Raw genomic sequence first — 13,036 nt, 5'->3', positions numbered from 1 at the left:
TCTCTACTTGGAGCACCCTCCTCAGGAGACAATAAAGCTTTCACCCAGCCACCACCAGTCTGCAATTAAATTCCTGTGAGATAATCAAGATGTTTCCCCTCCTCTCCCACCACAGCTCAGGTTAAGGCTGTTGGCTGCGGCAAGCCTCAAGCATCATCAACTGCATTGCATTAAGCTGGTGAGGAGTGTCTCGCCCTCGCAGGAGCTCTGCAGCACCCAAAAGCAGAGCAGAGCTGTTGCGGCCAGGCAACTGTCTGGCATGGAGATGGGGGAGAAGAGCCAGCCTCTTGTGCTGTTGTCTCACTTTTCTCCTGTTTGACACAAGGAGAAGGGAAGGTTTTCTCAAAAGCACAGCCATGCTGAGGCCACTCACCCATCTCCCACAGCAAATGATGCCATCCAAACACTGGTGCTAATTACAGAGACAGGAAAATCATCTGCATTCTGTCCATAACAACCCATTGCTACTTTTACACACACACACACACACACACACACACACACACACACAGACATAACTAAAGAACCCTTCTCATATCAAGCTGTGCTATTATGCTAACTAAGAGAAATAAATATGCCACACTGTAGCTAATAAGTGTCATTCACATCAGTATTTATTCCAAACATGTTTCCCCCATCACGTCTGCTCTGCCTGGAACTGCTAATCACTAAAGAGGAGACCTTTATTTCTAGTGAATTAAGCAGACAGGAGAGAGTTAGCAATTAAAGCATACTTTTGTACAGTTTAATTCTTTTTATTTCAGCTATCAGGGAGTGTTATCTGCTATCACTGTATCTTTCTATTTCTGGACCCACCACCTACCAGCATTGGGTTTGTATGTCACCAGTTTGCAAGACGTGTTCTCCCACCTGGGCATGGGAACGGGCAGGCTCCTGATGTGCAACTGGCTCGTGGGTCTCAGCCCTGTGCCCTGCACAGGGACTGGGTCTCTATCAGGAAAATGGGCTGAGAGTCATTTTTACTCAAGCTCGGACACATCCCTGCACTGCCCACTCCAGCTCCCCACCACCCTGCATTTTGCTCTTGCCCAGTGCCCATTGCCGCTCCCAGGGCTGTCCCAGTGCTGCCATGGCCACACCAGGAGCTGCCAGCAGCTGAGCACAGATCCAGGCACCTCCAGTTGTTCCCTTGAGGGATTATTTCTCTGCTCATTAAAGGATGGTGAGGACCGACTGTCACTCAAGTATTTCAGAGCTAAAAATAGTCTCCTGATTTTTGCGTCCCTCCCAGAGCAAACGTCTGCCTGGCCGGTAGCAGATGACTTTAATGGTCCTACCACACACACCTTGTCCACCACCTGATGATGCTCCACAAACAGTGAGCAAAGCATCACACCAAACTCAGAAACTACTGCTACCTGGGCCAAACTATAATTATGTTTTTCACATTAAATAAAAAATAGAAACGAGTCAGAAGAAAACAAGCAAGGCTTTGACTTCTGTCCAAGAGGGATAGATCCACCTGCCCATCCACACCAGAGCAAACATGTCTCTGCACAAGCACGCTTGTGTGTGCAGGCAGCTCCTGGATCCACAGCCTGCCCAGCTGAGGTTAAAATGGTTTCAAATCTGAAGCACACAGATGCTTAACTGAGGGGCTGATGTTGCTGCCCTAAGGAACGAATCCCAAGGACTGAACGAAGGCCAGCACTAATTACCAGCCCATGCAGACTTGTGGATTCTGTGTCGAGGATCCTGTTATGCAAGAATACAGCTGGGCATGTTATTGCAAGTGAGGAGACAAGCATCCATGTGAACTGCAGAGGTGTTGGGAGAAAAGGAAAAAAATCCTTTCATTTTCCCCACAACTTTTTTCATTCTTACAGAGAAAGGCCTGATTTGTAAAGATACCAAAATCCTAAAGTTCTCATTGATGTTCCTGGACTATGCTTTTTAAAACAAACTTATATAGGCCAAACACCAATTAGTCTTCATCCATAGAGCTAATGAGACTGGGAAAGTACACCAGAGGCGGATTTCAGCAGCAGCTTTTCTTTTAACCTCACTCATCACCTGCTTTTCTCCTCCTGCTCCCAGACATAATCCTCGCTTCTTCCTGCATACAGCCTGGTCTGGCTGAAAGCACAATTTACTTGCATCAGTGGAAGACAAGAAGAATGGTTATGCCACATTTATTCCCCACAATAGAGTGAGCAAATCCCGCTCTAATCTAGCTGGGCATTGCACATACTCGTTTCTATCCAAGATCACACACCAAGGGTTTTGCTATTCCTGCTTTTCATATTTTCTTATATCAGGGCAAGAGAGACATCTAGAGATCACAGGCAGGGGATTGCAAGCTTCTGGAAAGAGCTTTCTGTAGAATGAGTAGCATGGTATGTTTGCAGAGTGGGAACAATAGATAAAATGAATGAAAAATGAAACAAATTAATCCCTGGTAACAAGTGACAAAGATCCAAAAGGGAATAGTAATGGATTATGGAGTAGCAGAAACACTCTCCATTTCCCTGGCTTGCCCTCACAACACTACTCCTCAGTTGTGAAGAAAAGCACCTCCTTGGCAAACAGAAAGTTTAGGGTGGGTCACATACCCTGCGAGAGCACCCTGTCCAAAAGCAGCTGATAGCACAGGAATGCATATGCAATGGTTAAGTACAGCACTAGTGCAAAACTCTCAATAACATGTAACTAAGTCAGACTTGGAATTTGAATCTTGCCCTGTTAATCCCAAAGCAAAAGTCCATGTCCATCTCACCAGCACAACCGCACCAACCACATCACTATTCTCAACTCAGTCACAGGACTGACGAGATGGGGTGTCCTGAGGATCAGAATTACAGCCCAGAACAGATAAAACAAGCTCACTGTTTCATTAAATATACACCTGACCCATTTGCTTTTATAGACCATTTGGCACCCACTTTAACAACATTTTATGTCACCATAAAAACTGTAAGTGGTGGTTGTTGGGTGCTTTCAGCCAGCTGACCTCAAGCATCATCAACTGCATTGCATTATGCTGTTGCGTTGCACTAAAATGCGATCAGCTACAACTGCGCAACAGCTATTGGCCTGATGCCAACCCAAGAACAAAATACACATCCCCAGAGGTTTTGCTTAAGCAGTTGAGTATCACAACCTGTGTATGGAGGATGGAAGAGGTTGTAGGACACATAACGCAGTTGCAGCACTCAGCTACCTTTAGTCTATCAAAGAAAGCAGATGTGAATTTGATTACCATGTTACACTGACACTTGTCACCAGCACACCAAAGATTTTGCAAAAGGGGTTTTAACTTGGTTGATGTTTGCTGTGTGTGATCATCATAGCATTGCTCCACTTGTAAAGACAGCTTCATCACTGGCATACTTTTCTTGTCACGTTTGCTCCCTTACACCCAGAAAGGACTAAATAGGATGAAATTCAACAGGAATGAGGTTTGGGACCCTTGTTATGCAAAGGTGAGAGAGGATAACTGAGTGTCTCTTCTGGCCTTACTTCCCAACTCAGATTTGAGAGGGTGGAACAATTGTCTTAGTGACACAAGTACCATTTGCCCCACTTTACTCTGTGTGTATTTCTCAGCCTCCAGTTTTCCTTCTCCCACCTTCAGCTGGAGCACACATCAGGTGATTAAGGACATCCATTTCTCCACGTAAGGAAAACGAGCACATCAAGGACACTCAGCACACAGCATCCAGCTGAAACCTCCATTACACAGACCGAGCATGACTAAAATACTGTCCTATCACAAGTATCACGTTTTACCGAGTTGCAGTAAGTTGACGATCAAATATCTGCCCATCCTTTCATTCTGGGTACTGCATGAGAAAAGGTAAGGTTGGTACAGCCTGTCCTGCTGGAGCTGTAACCCTTTTGGAGATGGCAATTCCCAGCAGCTGGCTGGGCCCACGCTGCACCCTGCAATGCAAGGCAATGTCCTGGGCGTCACAGCACCCCAGTAGTACAGATTTTAATTTGTGCTCCCTAAATAAATACATCTATGTTCAAGTTAGCAGCCACGCACTGAGCGGGAATCACTTGGTGGCTGCTGATCCCAGTGCAGTTGGATCAAGAACACCAGGACAGCTTTCAAAACTTTGGTAACCACTGGGTAATGGCGATGGCAGGTCTACCTGGTTACCCTGAGAGTGGTCCTATCAAGGGTCAAAACTCTTACTACCTTCACCAGGATCACATTTCTTTGTACATTTTCTCCTCAGTTTCTAAAGCTTTTATGAGGTCCTTGCATACCTCCCATAATAAACCAGACTGGATCAACTTAAAACTAAGTGGAAAGTTTTATGCCTTCAGACATCCTCATTCACTTTGCCTGAGAAGAGCAGGAGAAGGCCAACGGAATTTACTATTTTTTTCCCCAGGAGAAGATGCACCTTTGCATACCAAGCAGTAAAGTTTACCCAGTTGTTCTTGTCACTTGCTATGTCAGCACTTCTCTCTTCGTAAAAATTTTTGTAAACAAAATGAAATTAATCCAGGTCATGAGCCAGTAGTCAAAATACAACGTACCAGAGCAAGGAGGTGGTGAACAGCAGAAGAATTAATAGAAAAAAAAATAATTCTCTTTTAAAATAGAACTGCATGAGTAAAATGGCAGCACTTGAGCAGAGAAAGAATTGGAGGCATAAGCAAGAACAGAAGCCACCAGCTTCTGGAAACCCCTTGGCTCTACTAGAATAGTCCTCTGGACTAAACTGTGGTTGAAACCATGCAGGTGTTTACTCAGAACCTGATACTTTCTTTAATTGGCAGCAAGACATTGAACAATAGATAACCCTGTCTTAAGTCTAAATAAGCTAAATAGCATTAGACAAAACAAAAAAACCTTGTTGCTTGAGAGCATGTAATTTTAATTACAAACCACAAAATAATAGCTTTCTCAGTCCCAGATCCTTAAAAAATAAATTATATCTCCTATCCTCTACCATCGGCCTCATCTGCACACCTCAACATGCTCATCACTGTGCTCTCCCCATTCCTGCACCCTGTGGTCAGGGCCCCCCATGTCAGCCACGAGCAACTTCTCATTCTTTCACTGCTGTAAAATAGCTACTCAGCACCAAATCCACCGGGACAAGTTCTAAAGCGTCACTCGCTACCTCAGCTCATTTTCTTTCCCTGCTTTCTGCTGCACTGCCACTCACATCCTTGTCTGGCATTGCTGGTTTTCGCCTAGACTCCAGTAGGCATGAACGAGTCACTAAAACAACTGTTCAGATGTTGGAGATCAAGGTTTAATTACTGCTTGCATTTCTGGTGCAAGTAGTTGACACATGAGTTTGAGAAACAAAACACACGCTCCATTCAAGGGAACAGAGCTGACTGAATCACTTGTGGCAGAAAATGACAAGAGGACAAGAAGGAGAAAGTGCATTTCCAGCAAAGCCACTCTCACGCAGGAGGCATTTTACCCTGTTGCTGTATTTTGAAGAGCCATACTTATGTTCACCACCCATACTATCTTAAATCAGGCTCTACTGCATCAGACAGGAAAAATACCTATGTGGACCAGACTACAGGAGAAGTCAGGATATTGAGCTCTGCAGGAGTAGGGAGACTAGCAGCAATGCCAAAGCCCTCTTGGGATGCCTCACAGACCCACCTCAACCTCCAGTCATTCAAAATCAGGTGCTGCCATCTGTTGACAACTTCCCACTGCAACAATAAATTCATGTTGCTCCTACTCAACAGCAGGCTGTTTGTATCCTGCAAATCCTGATCACGTGCCTGACAGCAGAAGTGAGACCAGGCTGCACCCTGCAGATGGGTCACCAACCCTCTCTCAGCTACTTCTGACTGAAGTAACCTTCACAGCTCGAATTGAGTTCTGACCTCATTTTACCACCTGTGACCAGGACCACTCACATTTACCTTCTTGTGATCAGCTGAACAGGTAATAGGGGCTATAAGGCAGTGCAGCATCACCATATGGTATCCATACCATAATATAACTAGCCTCTTCACAACAAAATGGCCGGGCACACAAGTTTCCCCTGCGGCTGCGCTCACACAGATATTCAGATTTCGCTTAGCAAGTAGAAGCAGTTCTCCAGCCAAAAGGACTTCTTGTTACATCTTGAGAGGGTATGGAAGTGACACAAGAACTTTCAGACTCATTCAGTGTTAGACTGCAGGGTATCCAGGACAGTACTAGAGGTAAAGCTTAGTGATTAAGGGGTTTGCAGCACATTTTCCCCAGGTGTCAGCCACCCTCTCAGTTTTCCCCTCTGCTTCTGTCCCATAGGGGACTCCCCCCGACTCCAGACGCACCAAACACCCTCTCTAAATTAACATTTTGTCGATTGCCAGTTGCAACCTGCACAGGGCCTTTGTTTCCACTCTCACCTCTCCCTGTTAATCCTTTCATTACCCTAAATGATAAGCAACTTACACCTACAAACACTGCTTTCCTAAGGTATGCACCTTCAGCTCAGAAAACATCACTGAGGCTTAAAAAACCACCACTTTAAGATTTTAAATGTCTGAGAATTTCTAAAAACTCACTTAAAGCAGTTGTCTGGCAGGGCGCATCATAATCCTGCATGTCACCTCCCCAGTCCCCCTTCAGAACTTCCTTGAATCTCAGCCAGCAACAACTGCCCAGATGTAAAGCTCTCATTAGCAAGGTGCAAGCTCAGAGATCTTGAGAATTCAGATCAGCTACATCAACTTCCACATGTGCTAAGCCAGTACCTTGTTTCATCTGTTAGATATACAGATGCATCTTAGAAACTGCTGCTGCATACTTCCCTCCATGTTATTTTCACACTGGAACTCCAATTTCTCTTTAATACTTCTACACAAGTTGTTGTGCTGGCTTGTGTGCTCTTCAGAGGTCTCTGTAGTCCCATAGGTCATACACAGGTAAACTGGTTCAGAAAAAACCTGATGTGTCACTTCTCAATCACTGCTGTAACAGAACTACTTGGCTTAATTTAATTGGTTTAAGTCATGAATGTCAAACTAGCAGGGAACTTGAAGCCATAGTAAATTAATCCAAAGGAAACCTCACTGACCCTCTTCCACCAGGTATCAGGAACATGTGTTCTATTCTGGACTGATACAAATCAATATTTTATAAAAGGGAGCAGTGGAATCTTGAATTGATCTTCAGCGTTACCCTGAGCAAGAAATACAACAGCTCGCATGTGTAGCCAGTGATTAGTACTGCAGAGCTACCTCCATTAAGAACAGGAAAAAACATGTAACAAACCAGCTAGATTTGGCAATTTAAAAAAGGGATCTCAAGACAGACTTCTTTTGACTGTGTAACTGACTACTCTTTGTAATTCAGTGTACAGATGTTTGTCGTCAACTAAGCAAATCTGTCTCAAATCAAAGAATCACACTGATCACATCTGAATGGTTTCATGCTATCTGCAGTCCATACGTTGTGACCTTAATCTGCACGGAGCTAGAACACGTAAACCAGCCTTCTTTATTCTTCCCTGCTCTTTTCAGTCAAGCTGCAAGTCTCCACTATGTGATGCTGGTGTACACCACCAGAACACCGTTAGCACTCCTTCACAGCTTTGTCGCTACCTTCTTGCTACTTGAACATCCACCACATCAGGAAAGACTGTGCTGCTTGCCTACAGGTAACAACTGTTTACTTAGCAGTATCACTTCCATTTCTCCACAAAATGTAACAGATTGAACTGAAACCGGTTATATAGTTACAAACTCTAAAGTTATACGAAGACAGCCACTTCCCTCCCAAGGCTCTCTGAAAAGCTTTGCAATGCAGAATCACCTTCAAGGCATAACACTTGTAACTCAACCACCTGTACATATCAGGCTAAATATCACCAAGAAAATGGTTTGTAACTCTATCAAGAACCACAAATTTAAAAGCTGTTTAAAGAGTGTTGAAACAGGCTTGCTACATTTCAATAGGCTTCTTCCTAAAAGAGACTCCAAAGCAAAACAAGGCAACAATTTCCAACTGCTGGTAAAGGACAATGCAGTCAGTCCTGAAGCTTCCCATTCTCTACCATCTGCAAGTCACTCTTCAGCTGTAGTGATCTGCTCTGTGTACACCTTTGAAAGAAATCTGTTGATTTTTCTGTATAGTCAAATATACTGTTGTGCATCAAATGCCTGACACAAAGACCAACAACTCATTCAATACCAAACATTCGCTACCTGTAGGTTCAGATACTTTTTGGTGTGAAGAAGCACGGGTAACTTAAAAAAATCCCAAACAGCTACATCTTCATGGCAACATGCAAAGCAACTGCATAGCAACTACCCTACCTAAAAACTGGTATTTCAAAGGATTTTCAAACAAGAAATTTACAGAAAGAAGGACTTTTTCACCTCTCTACCTCAGTTACTCCTTACACTGTAAGACGCAGAACAAGTTTGTGATCTGAAATCAGACTTCAATTAATTACTCCACAATCCCCCATTTCCTAACTTTTCAAACCATAAACAGCAAATAGCTTCTGGCAAGGCATCTTCCATTACTCAGCTAAAAGGTGTATGGAGTCACATCAATGTAACTATGCAGAGACAAGTATCCAATAACTAAGAAGCATTTACCCTGCACAATAACCGAGTCTGTAGTTTAACACTTGAGGTCCCCTAACAGCTGAGGCTTTCTGTATAGTGACCTGTAACTGTGATTCAAGTGGTAATTAGGGAAAGGACGTTGTATTATCAACAGAAATAAAAGTTGTGATCAGGGATGGTGTGGAACCCGAACGTCATTCGCAGTTAAGATGGAACTTTAGCACTACTGAAAAGCTCTCTGTTACAAGTGCTATCAGAGGTAGTGTTAGAAGTCATTAAAATACCAACTGGAAACAACAGAGTCCATTTGGACAATTTATTAGTATCCTCTTCTTTACAAGTTTTAGAAAAAGAATCCCAGGATTTTGCCTCCTGTGTGTTTTCGCCTAGCCTCCTCATGGTCCATGATGCCAGCTGAGGTTGTCAGTACAATGTACCTGATAAGAAAGAACAAATGTTCAGTTTATTGATTTGTTCTACGCCCATGTAGAGCTGACAGCACTAAATTAATTTTTGTATTACAACAGTAAGATCTGTTTCAGTAAGAATGGGTCTAACAGAACTAAGGTCAGGTTATCAGACAATGAAGAAACTCCTCTCACAAATACAACTCTGCAGCACACAGAGGACATCTATAGGCTTCTGTTTTCTAAATATTTAAATCTCATCAAGTTTTCTTGCGCATTCTCACTGTCAGTTCAGCCATTGCAGCAGTAGCAACTCTACAGTTTCTAGACAGAGTCTGCTTCTATTTTAAGCAGACATTTTTCTTCAGAGCAGGTAGAGTTGCCATGGTGCCAGACAGCTCCTCAGCTCCAAGCGCACTGTCTCAGTGTTTTGAGCACTGTGCACTGATGCAGATGAGGATCTGATCTGGGCTGACAACTGAAGCAGCCTCAGTCACTGCGAATGCCAATGTGTACATTATCAGTGTACCTCATCCACTCTATTTCATGTCTGAGAACCCCTTGTCCCACCACTCTATAAATACTCTTAAAAATCTCAGTGTGACAACACAACTATATAGGTACAGCTAAAGCAAGCAGCTTATCACTGGAGCTTTAAGAACAGAAATGACAAGGAGCTGCTAATCCTGCCGCTGACAGGACAGACTGGCTGAGACCCTGAAGACTCTTCCAGCTCTGTCATCCTGGCGCACTGAGACTTATTACTCTTGACTCAGTGAATTTTGGGAAGGAAAAACATACTGCATAATAGCAAGACTTTGTGTTGTGGAGGTCTGTTTATCAGAGGCTCCGAGTCCCTGATCACTTAATATCTAATCAATTTATACAGAATCAGGAAGTCTAAATTGAAGTAATACAACCTACTTCCAGTGACCTGGTAACTTAGATGACTCCTCTTCCATCTATAAATGGCCACTAATAAAATTAAAACAAGAGAAAAATCCTATTTTCCTGGTAAACAGTAGAAATCGCGAAACCAGGATTTACCAAAGTGAAAGCCAAACTGCTCTGGCTTAGCATGTGCCCCTATAAAACTGGTAAAAAGAGTATTTTTATGAAAGATGGGTTTTTTGACTGGTTATCTATCTCCAGACTGACCAGAGAGGAAAAGTGTCAAGCAAGACTAACTCAGGCAGTATAAAAGCGTAATTAAAAAAACCCACACTTTTTACACATGACACACATTTAACTCTTCTCCATACTCACCCAAACTGACGTGAAGGCAGTAGGTTGTTCTGCCACTTCTCCAAATCCTTCAGCTGAACATCAAATCTTGGACTGATTACACCACACTACAAAACAGAATGCCATTACAAACTGAAGAACTTCATAAACTGGCTTTGTACATTTGTCATTCCTACTCAATGAACAAAGGAATTTAACAATTGCAATTAAAATATTTTTGGCAGTAAAAGATAGGAGTACCAAGAAGCCCGCTCTATTAACCATAGCATGAAACAGTGCTTCTTGTCAGGTAAGCCAAGACTCTCAGACAACTACTCAGCTTTTATTTCCTAAGCCCTGCCTCCTCCTCCTCGCCTAAACAGAGTGATTTACACTGCTGCTGGAGCTAAACTAGCAAATTAACAGCTAGACCTAGGAGAGTACAAAAACAGCCAATAAACCACTACAGATTATTAAGCATCCTGTATCATCGAACAACATGCGATTACTCAAGGATATTCCACTTCTAGTAAGCACACATAGTTAGCAAAAAATACCTGCAGACTTTGAACAGAGAAACTAACACACACAGAAGTTACCAAAGTTTTCAAGTTAATCATATTTACTGACCATGCTTGCTACTACCACCTCCAGCTACCTTACTGGCTCCAATGATCTTCATAAATATCCAGAAGCAAAACAGAAGTACGCTTCCTCCATGGATGAACATTTCCCTGAACCAACCAACCATTCCCTTACTGCAGCTATTGAGAGAAACATTATATCCAGCTGGATCCTGAAGATCTATTTGGGAATCACCTCAGAAGAGTTCAAAGAACACTACCTTGACATACCTTATTTTTTTTTCACAGACACGAAACACCAGTAAACTGGGTGGTTGTCAGAATTCACTGCCTACTACACTCAAGCAATTTTCAGCTGCAGTACTTGTTCATTGTGGAGATGGCCCCCAATGTATTCTGACCAAGTATTTTATTTCTTTCCTGAAGAGCCATCTCTCACTTGAATAGCTTAATTGGAAACAGTGCACAGCAAGTCATCACAGAACTAGACAGATCAATATTTAGAGACAAAAGCATTTAAAAAATTTCCAAAACACACGTTTCATATGCCGCAGGAACTTAAAAACAAACAAACAACTAATTAACATAACATTCAATCTTCCCTCAACTGCAAGCACAGCCCATCCAGCAGCAGGGGAGAGGCATGTCTTCTCAATATTTACAGATATTAAACATCATCTGGAAAGAAACTGTGTTCCTGTCTCTCAAGACAAGTCTTCTAGATAGAGTAAGTATCAAAGAAACCGGGAAATCGCCAGGTAGCCAGAAACACACAGCACTTGCAAACAGACTTCCCTGAAAACGTCTTACATACTCAGCACTTAACAGAAGTGTAATTCATCGACCATACCATTACGAATATAGAAAAACTAACAAGCACCTGACAACCACTGATAACACCCATATTACTCTCATTCACATGGATGAAATAAACACTGCCTTCTTTACAATAAATTCTTTCAGAATTGGAGCAGGCAAATGTAAAAAAACAAACAAAAAAGTCTCATTTAAACATGTTCCCAGAGAACTGAATTCAGAAAGAGAAATCCTACCTTGTTGAGTCTGCCTGTGAGATTGACAACAATCTTCCCAGCTCTGTGATCATCAATTATTTCAAATTCACCAATGTAACCTACAAGAGATGAGCGAAGAGACAAATCAAACACATAATACTGAGCTACATTAATACAACTCAATTAACTATGCTGTTCAAAACTAGTTCAAGTATCTTCATTTAGTCAAAAAGTCCCTCAACACAGCACCCAGAGAAACCATGAATGAGAAAAGTCAGTGCTGTGCACTCCAGACTCACCATGCTTCATCATCACAGTTAAAAACCGGACAATTACTTTGGAGCACGGCCTAATGAGAACTTGGCGTTTCCCACGTTTCTCTGCATTGTTGATGCTTTTGAGAGCATCAGCCAGAACATTCATGCGCACCATGGTGACTGCGGGGAAGAGGAGAGGCAGTTAGGCACAGCAGATTTTCAGCACAGAAATACTGAGCAGTGCACTTTTCTTAAGGCTAATTTTAGACCTAAAAGACCCAAGACTGACAGAAAGCTATGTTAAACCTTAAAGAGCATTCTCAGGCTAAAAAGCAGATTAAATCATTTATTTAGTTATGCCCAAGAGGACGGACAACTACCATAACAAGTTAGGAAACGTGACACTTATTTAAACTTGGCTTTATCAACGCACTCACAAAGATTTAAAAACGATTCCTGAGTGAATCGTTTTGGGTTTTAAAACTCAATTATGCAGTATTAGGCCTGTTCAAAAATTAGGTCATACATGATATTAAATTTAGCAGATGCTGCTTGGCTTGCTTATCTGCAAAATAAAATTGCAGAGTGCAAGTGCAACGCAGCACTCTGAGAAGGAAACTGGGAATCAACTCTTGCATTTCCGTGCTAAAGACAAGAGTCCCCCGAGTACCACAAGGCATGACAAGACCTGATGCTATCACGTCGCTCACCGACAGAGCACTGGCGCTGTCAGGCCCGGCCAGGTCGGGCTCCTGAGGTGGAGCCACAGGGCCATTCCCCAGACGGCCACATCCTGCGGCACGCGAGGGCTTTCACCAGTGAGCCGGGACACCCCGAAGGAGTCGACCTGGCTGACTCCTGCCCACTGAAGGAGTGCGGCCAAAGCCCCGTCCCGAGAGCCGCCTCCTCTCCCAGGGCCCAGCCCACCGCCAGCACCCCAAGCCCTCGCCACCCTGAAGCCCAGAGACCTAACGGCCTGGCTCCCCTGAGCTCTGTCCAGTCCATCCTCTCACAGCACCTGGCCTGGCTTAGCT

General features: G+C 43.3%; 1 protein-coding gene across 1 annotated transcript; it reads right to left on the bottom strand.

Moving 5' to 3' along the window:
• Positions 1–8,819: 8,819 nt before the first annotated feature.
• On the bottom strand, positions 8,820–12,240 carry RPS15A (ribosomal protein S15a). Its single transcript, XM_010194377.1, has 4 exons — positions 12,045–12,240; positions 11,785–11,864; positions 10,191–10,276; positions 8,820–8,954 (listed from the first exon to the last, which is right to left on the bottom strand). The coding sequence occupies exons 1-4, from the start codon at positions 12,175–12,177 to the stop codon at positions 8,861–8,863; spliced, it is 393 nt and encodes a 130-aa protein (XP_010192679.1). The 5' UTR covers positions 12,178–12,240; the 3' UTR covers positions 8,820–8,860.
• Between the last annotated feature and the right edge of the window lie 796 nt (positions 12,241–13,036).

The sequence above is a fragment of the Mesitornis unicolor genome, unplaced genomic scaffold (genome assembly GCF_000695765.1).
Source record: "Mesitornis unicolor isolate BGI_N332 unplaced genomic scaffold, ASM69576v1 scaffold16181, whole genome shotgun sequence".
In the NCBI taxonomy this organism is placed as follows: Eukaryota; Metazoa; Chordata; class Aves; order Mesitornithiformes; family Mesitornithidae; genus Mesitornis; species Mesitornis unicolor.
This window is presented reverse-complemented; position numbering and strand designations above follow the sequence as displayed.

Coding starts and splice junctions, on each gene's coding strand:
- RPS15A (XM_010194377.1), bottom strand. CDS start 12,177: ATGGTGCGCATGAATGTTCTGGCTGATGCTCTCAAAAGCATCAACAAT. Junction 11,865..12,044: donor AACTGTGATGATGAAGCATG/GTGAGTCTGGAG, acceptor CATCTCTTGTAG/GTTACATTGGTGAATTTGAA. Junction 10,277..11,784: donor TCACAGGCAGACTCAACAAG/GTAGGATTTCTC, acceptor TCTGTTTTGTAG/TGTGGTGTAATCAGTCCAAG.